The 11,352-nt window shown below is 35.0% G+C and overlaps 1 protein-coding gene across 1 annotated transcript; it reads left to right on the top strand.

Moving 5' to 3' along the window:
• The first annotated feature begins 7,990 nt into the window (after positions 1-7,990).
• On the top strand, positions 7,991-11,065 carry LOC107802452 (ammonium transporter 1 member 2). The gene is made up of 2 exons (XM_016625960.2): positions 7,991-8,515; positions 9,774-11,065. Exons 1-2 carry the CDS (start codon positions 8,080-8,082, stop codon positions 10,877-10,879), a joined length of 1,542 nt encoding a protein of 513 aa, XP_016481446.1. The 5' UTR covers positions 7,991-8,079; the 3' UTR covers positions 10,880-11,065.
• Positions 11,066-11,352: the final 287 nt, after the last annotated feature.

The following is an 11,352-nucleotide window of genomic DNA, read 5'->3' as shown; positions in this document are numbered from 1 at the left end:
TTCAAGCCAAAAACCAAGAACCCGATCCTTCCCAGCCTTGGAACCTTTCTAGCCTAGTTAGACAAAGTGACCCGAATGGGATTTCTTTTTGTTCTTTTTTTGTTCTTTTTGCTCATGATCCAGTATCTTTATTTTTTTTTATGTTTTGTGGATGAGTAGTATCAATGTTAATCAACTGTTTTTGTGTTCTAACTATTTTTTGATGCTTCTTAGATAGCTAATATCATTATATTGATATATGATGCTTGACTCCATGATTGCATTTGAAGTAGCCCTAGTGGCCATAAGTAATTTCTGTTAAAATCTGGTTATCTAACATAATTATGCAACTTTTCGATGATGCCAAAAGGGGGAAGATATGTTGTGCTTTTTACTTTGGATTGTGATGTTTAAAACCTAATAAACCTGGTCCTTGATGATTTGTGTTTTTAAAATGGAAAGTATTCCAACATTGTGTTGATGTTGAGCTGAGTTGACACAGGGCCTATGCTTATGAAAAGCACAAAGTTTGTCATCATCAAAAAACGGGAATTTGTTAGCCCAAGTGAAGTTTGTTTTGATGATTGACAAAGGAACTCAAGCATGAACCGGGTTCATACACAGTGTACATAGACACAGGCAGATTCAAGCACAAGGCATATACGTGAATGAGATAAGCTTAAGTGGTTATATTTGAAATCTCCTGAACGAAAAGGTTGCATAAATGATAAGGAGAAGGACTCCTTACTCGAAGAGAACTTTATCCAAGATAAAGGAGGACTTAGAAGTTGAAGATAACTAGAACTCTTCCACCATGGAAGAGTATAGCATTAGAACTCTAGTTATTTCCTATTCTATTAACTTTATAAATTGTAGGATGTTCTCAATTTACAGGGACGCTCAAACGCTGAAGGTAAACTTGAGTTGAGAGCAAAATAGCAAGGCATTTTGTAAGCAATTCTTGTGTGAGTCAAGTGTACGAATCTGAAGCTACATGAACCAGATAGAAGAACAAGTTCCAAGTATTTGTCTTGTATTCTAGTTCAATTGTAGTAGAAAATTTCAAATTGTACGTTTCAGCTTTATCTAGAGGCAATTGTATTAGGTACTCTGAGTATTCAATTTAGAGTTTACTTGAAATTGTCGCAACAGTTAGAGGTTGGTTGCTACAACGGGATTAGAGGTAATCTTTAGGTTTACAAAGAATTTTATAAATGCCGTTTTGGCTCAGTGATTTAGTGAAGTGTTAGGGAAAATCCTACTGAGTAGTAGGCCGTGGTTTTTTCACCTTTTGAGCCGGGTGTTTTTTACGTAAAAATACTTGTGTTCTTTACTTTTCGCAATAGTAGTATAAGGAACACATAAAAGAACCAGATCCTTTTATAATCTATGCACGAGAAAAACTGGACAACAGGGAATTTCTGTATTTTTATTTTAGTCAAATATAAACAAGTGATATTATATGGTTGATATTCTTCTTATAAATGTATGTTAGAAGGTATCGGTTTGAAGCAATTACCACTATATGAAATATGATTATGTCGCATAACCAAAAAAAAAAAAAAGAGAAGAAAAGTTCATTTGTGAATAACCTTTCTATAAGTTATTGGATTTAATTCTGTATTGGAAGAGAACCTTGAAGTAACGGTAAAATTATTTTCATGTGACTTATAAGTTACGGGTTCGAGCTGTAGAATCATCTACTGATACTTACATCAAGGTAGGCTATCACTCCCTAGAGTACGACCCCCGAACCCTGCGTGAATACAGGATATGCTGTGCACCGATGTATTCATGTAAGAGCATGGGAAGGAAAAGTGGGAGTAAGAAGAAAATAAATGAACAAGGAATATACTGCACAAAGTACACTTTTAACTATATTTAATTTGAGTGTTTAGTCCGAAAAGGATTATTTAGGAACTGAAAACTTAAATGAAAAATCCAATAGCAGAGAATCTTTAGCAGAAGAAAGAGAAATATCATTTCGCAATCAACTTAAGCAAATCCGATAAATTAGAATTAGGCAAACTTCCTCGACATTTTAGTAATTATATTCTGCGTACATGCATTTCTACAAATCCATTCACCACTCCCCAATTAGTCAAACACCTTTTAATTATTCACTAAATTCCGCAAAGTCGCACCTATCTTAACTTTAAATATTTGTAATAGCGATTATGTCATTGATTAGGTATGTGGCTAATTGAGATGCGAAGCAGCTGCCTACAGTAATTATTATTGGTAAGACGTGCTTGGATTAGTTGGTTTCTTCAATGGATTCTTCTTCTTCTTCTTCTTCTTCTTCTTCTTCTTCTTCTTCTTCTTCTTCTTCTTCTTCTTCTTCTTCTTCTTCTTATTATTATTATTATTATTATTATGTTGAGCCCTTTAATAACATTGATTTTGTTATGTTAATAATGTGAAGACTTCATCTTTGATTAAGACATTTTCCTCGATAATGTTGATTAGAACTTCATAAAGCTTTAACCAATGACAATTAATAGAAATCAATGTTTTTTCCCTATCTTGATTTATAAAATAATTACAAAGAAGGTTCGGAAGAGTCATAGTATATTGATTTGTGTGATATTATTCATTTCTGGAAGAAGGAAAAAAGGAAGAAGGAAAAAAGGAAGAAGGAATGTACTGCACAAAATGGCATACTTTTACCTATATTTATATTTGAGTTTTCACCCTGAAAAGAATATTCGAGATTGAAAAACTTAATAGAAAATATTGAAAGGTGAAGAATCTTTTAGGGAAGGAGGTATATTAGTCGTAATAAACTTGAGCAAATTTGGTACTATTAATTAGGCAAATGTTTGGAATAATTTGCAAGAAGTTTTTCGGTCACAATGCTCGAATCTAAAATCTCTAGTTAAGAATGAAAGAATCTTTTTTAGTAAGTAAAAAGTCCTTTAATGATCTAGTATTTATCACAAGGTTGCACTTATCTTATAATATTTAAAATAGTCTGCAAATGTGATTATATCATTGATTAGTGATCACGCTCAACTCTAATCTTAAAAAGGATAAGCGGTCACTGCAAATATAATTCGGTCTAAAAGTTTGGAGTCGAATCTCACAGAAAACTAAGGTTTTGCTATAACTGTTAAGTATCACTAAGAAGACAACCTCGAACAATTTTTAAGCTATAAATATTAAGATTATATTTTCTAATTTATTAATTAGTAAATTAAAATACTAAATTAACAACTAAAGATACTAAGGGTTTGAGACAATATTAAGGAGGCCTAGAGTTATGATTTTTCCAATTGTCGGAATCTTTTCTGCAACGTCTCCTATAATATCGCCTAAGTATTCTCTACTGACCGTGAGCACTTCAGGTGTCGTAATTCTTTCTCGAGGAACTACCACAATTTACTAGACATATTCTCTCGAACTACGTTAGCTGGCACTAGTTCACCGCTCACTAAGATCACACCAATATTTCGTTATCTCTAATCCTACTTTTAAACTCGTCATATTGATCTCGCATATACCTTGGGAGTGACATTGTTCGACAACAACCTAAATATGCACTCTTTGTCAAGCAATACACACTAAATAAGCACGGTCAATTGATGGCCATTCAATTAACTGAAATAAGCATGTAGTTAAACAAGTAGAAAAATTCAAAGGCTAGATTATATTAAATGTAATTAAAAGTCATCCTCCAAGAGGTTCCATCAAACCCTAAATGAGAAAGTTTAGTTACTTATAACCATACTAACAATCATGATAATAATTGAAAGCATTAAAATACAGATTAAGAAAAAACGAAAGAGAAACTCTTGTAATTCGTTGCTTCCAAGTATTCCCGTAGCCTTCTTGCCTCTCCAATAATGTCTCCCCCTAAAAAAAAAAATAGGTTTAGAACCCCTTTTATATATGTTGGGGGCGTGTAGGGTCGAAACTACCAAGTCCTAGCCGAATTAGGACAAAATCCGCCCTTGGGCATCCCGCTTTGCGCCTGACGCGAACCTGGACACCAAACTTTTTTTACTTTTGTGCTCTGATGCCCTTGGTGTTTTGGTTGGTGCATGGCGCGAACCTGGACACCAAAGTCATACTTCCTCCAAATTCTTCCGTTTTTATTTCAATTTGCATGCAAGCTTTCCAAATCACTTCCAATTGACTCATACACATATAAATACAGTTATTAAGCTCGAGTCACAAATATTCATACCAAAATTAACACGATCAAGATATAATGCAAGGTAAATTACGTACAAAAATATGAATTTTTAGCCGAAAAATTTAATGAGATAATTGAGATTCCAATTTAAACTTGAAATCTCAAATTCGTGGTCTAAGAATAGAGAATCTTTTGGTAGGAAGCACTAATTTAACCTCTTTTGTGGGCTTTTCCGACACAAATTCAAATTCGTACACCGAACGTCTAAAAAAAACTCTAACTGGGAGGACTAAAGTGTCATAGATATGATATGGCATCTAAAATTAGTTTGAGGACCTCTCAACCCAATTGCTTTTTCCTATCATATAATCAACTCCCCAAATTACAAATAATCCATTAAGGTTTCTTAAAGTAATTCCGGAAATTGATGACCAGTACGAACTACTAAGAGTTCGTTTGGCCACAAAAAGATTTTCACTTTTTTCGAAATTTTTTTTTTATTTTTCGAAATCAGTGTTTGGCCATAATTTTTCAGTTTTCAGTTGAATATGAATTTTAAAATTTTTCGAAACTTTGAAAAACTCTAAAAAGATGTTTTATAAAAAGATTTCACTTAGATCACTCACAAAAATTCAAAATAACTCAAAATTATATTCACATCCAAACACAACTCTAATTTTTAAATATCATTTTCATTTAAAAAAACTTTTTTCACTTTTTTTCGGAATTTTATGATTCTTATGTCAACCGCCCACTAAATTCTTTCAAATACTAAACCTAAATGCCTATTCTTTAATTTCTTTTAGCTTTGTAGGTCACTTTTGGCGACTTTGACGATGTGACGGTAAATCACAGAATATTGTTAGCCCAAACATTGATGACAAAGCTGATCAGGACATTATTACCCATACTATGAAAGTCAGGAGTTTTGGAAGAGCGCGGGCAAGACAGGTTTGGAGTGACTTACAAGATTATTTAATGTCTATGTTTAGAACGAAGAAGATGCCCGAAAAGTAGAGGTGGAGCACGATGGTTCATGTATACAAGAACAAGGGTGATATTCAAAATTGCAATAACTATCGGGGTATCAAGCTGCTTAGCCATACTATGAAAGTCTGGGAGAGAGTGGTAGAGCTAAGGGTAAGGAAAAGTGTATCTATTTCTGAGAATCAGTTTGGGTTTATGCCGGGGCGTTCGACTACAGAAGCTATCCAACTTGTTAGGAGATTGATGGAGCAGTATAGGGAGAGAAAGAAGGACTTGTATATGGTGTTCATCGACTTAGAAAAGGCGTACGATAAAATCCTCAGGGAGGTTTTGTGGAGATGTTTGGAGGCTAGAGGTGTACATGTTACCTACGTTAGGTTGATTAAGGACATGTATGATGAAGTAAAGACCCGAGTGAGGACGGTGGGTAGGGACTTGGACCATTTTTCGATTATGATGGGGTTGCATCAGGGGTCGGCACTCAACCCTTTTTTGTTTGCTCTGATGATGGACGTACCGACGCGCCACATCCAAGAGGAGGTGCCGTGGTGCATGCTATTTGTAGATAATATTGTATTGATTGACGAGAAGCGAGACGGTGTGAACGCTCAATTAGAGGTATGGAGGCAGACCCTGGAATATAAAGGTTTCAAGTTGAGCAGGGCCAAGACAAAATACTTTGAGTGTAAGTTCAGTGGCGAGACTCAAGGAGGGGAAGGAAAAGTGAGGCTGGACTCGCAGGTCATCCCTAAGAGAGGGAATTTTAAGTACCTTGGGTCTATTATTTAGGGGGATGAAGAGATTAATGAAGATGTCACACATCGTATTGGGGCGGGATGGATGAAATGGAGACTCGCTTCCGGTATTTTCTGTGACAAGAAGGTACCACCGAAACTTAAGGGTAAGTTCTACAAAGTGGTGGTCAGACCAACAATGTTGTATGGGCCTGAGTGTTGTCCAGTCAAGATCGCTCATGTCCAGAAGATAAAGGTAGCAGAGATGAGCATGTTGAGATAGACGTACGGTCACACCAGATTAGATAGGATCAGAAATGAGGTTATTCGTGATAAGGTGGGTATGGCCCTATTGAGGACAAGATGCGGGAAGCGCGACTTAGGTGGTTTGGTTATGTGAGGGGAGGAGTACAGACGCTCGGTGAGGAGGCGTGAGAGGTTGACATTAGAGGGCCTACGAAGAGGTAGAGGTAGGCCAAAGAAGAAGTGGGGAGAGGTGATTAGGCAAAACATGGCGCATCTTCAGCTGACCGAGGACATGGCCCTTGATAGGAAGGTATGGAGGTCGAGGATTAGGGTAGTAGAGTAAGTTGTCTAGAGTGTTCATAACAGTAGTATTGGCACGCAATCTTGCTTTCTGTTGGTAGTAGGTTTTTATGACTAACCGTTGTTTCTTTCATTGTTGATCACATTACTGTGTTGTTGTTTTTATTCTGTTTTTATATGGCTTTTTGGTACTGTCCTCCTTGTCTATATTTTCATTAATGTGGTACTTATACTTTTATGAGTCGAGGGTCTATTGGAAACAATCTCTCTATCCTCGCAAGGTAAGGGTAAGGTCTGTATACACACTACTCTCCCCAAACCCCACGGTACGGAATAATACTAAGTATGTTGTTGTTGTTGTTGAGTATTATACTTAGATTACAGTGATGATGGTGATTAAACAATACCCTCATATGCTATCCATTTTAGGATATTTTAAAACATTTTACACTATTTTCTTCGTAATATTTTTTTTTATATAAGTGAGCGGTTTAGATCTTCAAAAATCTTAACTTTTTTTTTTTTTCGTTTCGGATTTACCTTATTGTCTTGCAAATGACATTACATACATGGCTTGTTAATGGGGGTGGTTAAAATAATAGGTGATCTAAAACAAAATCTTAATAAGAGCAAGAGACCTTTTAAATTTTATGATAAAGATTCTTATATATTGTTAAGTATTTTTTTTTTATTTCATTTAAATTTCTTTTCAATGGATTTGCCAATTCCATCAATTCTTTCTTGAAACATTATTGATCGTAGCTCGTAGGTAAGATTGTACTAATTTTAATTTTGAGGTGCTTCTTTTTAGCTGGCATTCAACTCACTGATACATTTATTGCCTTTAAAAGTAAATAAAATCGATGCAAGGGATGAAGACGAGGAAAAAAAACACTGTTATGTTATTTTAATTGCCAGCCACTTTCATGAGTATACCTCAAATTAATTCATAAAATAAATATATAAATTTAGAATTATGTGATTAATGATTGATAACAAGTTGGTAGCAAACGATTGAAAAGATTTACTTGTAATTAATAATAATTAATAATGTAATAATTATTTAAATTATGCATATTAATTTCATCTATATAAAGGCCCTCTAAGTTTATTTTTTTATGACCCCAAAAAATAAAGTTTTAGTGATGATTAACATTATAAATTGTGCTTAACGATATGGATAAACAAAATTCATACGACCGATTTTAACTAGCCCGAGATTAAAGCGTAACAGTTATATTATATTTTTAGATCACACTCTTGCTCACTATCATTTCACCTCAATCTAATCTCAGTTGGATGATCCTCTTATCTTAGACATAAATTTAGAAAAAATAAATATTCTGCATACGTACACAATATACCTATGTAATATATTACTACTCATATGTTATATGTATTTGCAAAAAAGAAAAATTAGATAGTCTATTTTTCCCAACAAAAAATGAAATAAATTGCAGCAACGTTGACTTTAAAGTTTCGTGGGTAGTATGTAGCCCATGGAACTAATAGGCTCCAAAAAACAAACAAAATTATTTAATAAATCCTAAATAAATAATTAACTAATAAAAACTTCTAAATACATTTTTTAAACCCATTTCAGTCTATAAAAACCATATCCCGCATGTAATTTGCCTCACTTGCAAACTCCTCCCTCCTTCCTTAATCACTCTCTCCATTTTAATTCTTCACATCATGGCCTCAGCCGTGACCTGCTCAGCCGCCGACCTCCTCCCACACCTCGGCGGCTCAGCCAATGCTACAGCAGCCGCAGAGTTTATCTGCGGCCGCTTCACAGCAGTTTCTGAATACCTCACAAACACCACCTACGCGGTGGACAACACGTACCTCCTCTTCTCTGCTTACCTTGTTTTCGCCATGCAGCTCGGGTTTGCCATGTTGTGCGCGGGCTCTGTCCGCGCAAAGAACACCATGAATATAATGCTTACGAACGTGCTTGACGCTGCAGCTGGTGGCTTGTCTTATTACCTTTTTGGTTTTGCCTTTGCCTTTGGAGCTCCTTCCAATGGTTTCATTGGCAAACATTTCTTTGGATTGAAGGAGTTTCCTTCGCCATCTTTTGACTACAGCTACTTTCTTTATCAATGGGCTTTCGCCATTGCTGCTGCAGGTATGTTAATTTTCGTGTTAGCTTGAGAAAGAAAACAAAAAGTAGGAAAAAAGTCTCTTTGGCTATTAGGTGCTAGATGTTAAATTTATTGGTCAACTTATCACCAAAAGAGGGTATTAAATGTTTCATTAAAAACTAACGACCTTCTAATATTCCACAAAAATTACTTGATGCATTCTATGAAACCTTTTATTTATTGGTCAACTTATCACCAAAGAGACATTTTCCTTCTTAGGATTTTTACATATTTCTATCCGCTTAAGCTTTTTTAACCTTTAAAGTCTCATCTTAATCGTTCTTTTTTGGCCTTATTTTATACTGATCGAAGAATGTCCAAATTCAAAAGACAAACACAACGATCATATTCAAATGCCTGTATTCTTTTTCTCCTTTTCCGTTCTGTTAAATTTCTCGAATAAAAATAAAAGTAAAAAGGGAGACTTAATAAAATGAGAAATCAGATCACAGGTAAATCCTTGTTCACTTCCGATGCATGTTAACATCAAACCAATCAATTTAATCGTAACAGTTAAAAATTAAAGTGAGAATACATATCTCTATCTCTTACCTCTAATGAATACGGAGTATATGTATATGAAAAACACATACCTTAGAATTTACATTGATATAAATATTAATTAGTGCAAATAACTTTTTACATAAATTACATGTACATACCATGAAGTTAGACAAGCTAATGAAGTCCATGCAAATAGGAATGACGTAGTAGCTTTAGAGCCTTGGAATTATTCCTTTTTTTCCCCACCCATTGTATTCGTATGCATTAATTTGAGTATGCAAGAAAAATTTCAAAGCAACCACTAAAGAACAAAACATTGACAGAGAAAAGTCTTAAGATTCAATTTTTAATAATTCCCATATTTATCCGTCACAAAATATATTACTACCTCCGTTCGGTTTACGTGAATCTATTTTCTTTTTGATTCGTTTAAAAAAGAATGACCTCTTTTTAAATTTGAAAATAATTTTGCTTAAACTTACAATTTTACCTTAATGAGAAGCTTTTATAACCACACAAATACTATGAGCCCTTTTAAATTGTTTAGGATCAGAAATTTTAAAAGTTTTTATTTTTTCTTAAACTCAATATCCAGTCATACAGATTCACGTAAATTAGAACGGAGGTAGTACTCACTTATTTATAACTTGTGTTCAATTATGTCTTCTTTCTGTCCACTTGTTCTCTCTCTGACCTAAGCCTAAAACTTTTTTTTATTTTTTATTTTCAATTTTTTAGGTATCACCAGTGGGTCCATAGCTGAAAGGACACAATTTGTGGCGTACCTTATTTACTCTTCCTTTTTGACCGGTTTTGTGTACCCTATTGTTTCACATTGGTTCTGGTCCGGTGACGGTTGGGCCAGTGCATCAAAAACCGATGGAAACTTATTATTCGGTTCAGGAGTCATTGATTTTGCCGGTTCAGGTGTTGTTCATATGGTAGGAGGCATTGCCGGCCTATGGGGAGCGTTTATCGAAGGACCAAGAATCGGCCGGTTCGACCGGACCGGCCGGTCTGTTGCATTAAGAGGTCATAGTGCATCACTAGTAGTGTTGGGTACTTTCTTGCTTTGGTTTGGTTGGTACGGGTTTAACCCCGGTTCATTTTTAACCATACTCAAAAGTTATAATGATAGTTCAAAGGGTACTTATTATGGTCAATGGAGTGCAATTGGAAGGACAGCTGTCACAACAACATTGGCCGGTTGCACAGCTGCACTCACAACATTATTTAGCAAGAGACTTTTAGTAGGACATTGGAATGTAATTGATGTGTGTAATGGATTATTAGGGGGTTTTGCAGCAATTACTTCAGGTTGTGCAGTGGTTGAGCCATGGGCTGCTATTGTTTGTGGATTTGTAGCAGCTTGGGTTTTAATCGGTTTCAATAAATTAGCAGTGAAATTAAAATATGATGATCCACTAGAAGCTGCACAATTACATGGCGGTTGTGGTTCGTGGGGCATAATATTCACAGGATTATTCGCGAAAAAAACGTATGTTAACGAAGTATATCCTGGATTTCCTGACAGACCATATGGATTGTTAATGGGAGGTGGTGGAAAATTATTAGGTGCGCAAATTATTCAAGTAGTTGTGATTATTGGATGGGTGAGTGCGACAATGGGACCATTGTTTTATTTGTTACATAAATTCAAGTTATTGAGAATATGTCGAGAAGATGAAGAAGCAGGAATGGATTTAACAAGACATGGGGGTTTTGCATATTTATACCACGATGAAGATGAAGGATCTTCTATGCCTGGATTCAAAATGACAAGAATTGAACCAACTAATACTCCTACACCTGATCATCACAACTCTAGATCTGTGGTTGTGTAACCAAAAAAATGAAAAATTTGCAACTTTAGCCATAAATTTGCATAGATTGAGTACCCCATAATTAAGGAAAGGTCAAATCTCAAAGTCTTAGCTTAATATTGGGATACTATTTGGGTTTCTTGTAAAAACAAGGTTTTCCTGTAATAGACATTAATATAATGAAAATATTACCCAATTTGGATGTAGTCAGTCTTTGAGGCTGGTATTCTTTTGTCTTTGTTTTTGACAAAAGGCTTCTACTTATTTGTGCTTCACTTTCTTGTATGGTATCTTCTTGTTTGTTTGTGGAGAGTGGTCTGTATTATTCTATAAACTGTAAATAAATACTAGATTATTAGCTGGTTAGTTTTTAGCCACTTGTGATGTTCATTTATCTTATTCGAATCTTTCATCGTGTCCATTGCTAATTTTTGCAAAATGAGACATGTTAAGCACTTCATCGACAACTAGATAGTAGAACTAGTTCTCGGTTA

This window comes from Nicotiana tabacum, chromosome 13, assembly GCF_000715075.1.
Source record: "Nicotiana tabacum cultivar K326 chromosome 13, ASM71507v2, whole genome shotgun sequence".
Classification (NCBI taxonomy): domain Eukaryota; kingdom Viridiplantae; phylum Streptophyta; class Magnoliopsida; order Solanales; family Solanaceae; genus Nicotiana; species Nicotiana tabacum.
Note: the sequence above shows the minus strand (reverse complement) of the source record. Positions and strands in the feature narration are given on the sequence as shown.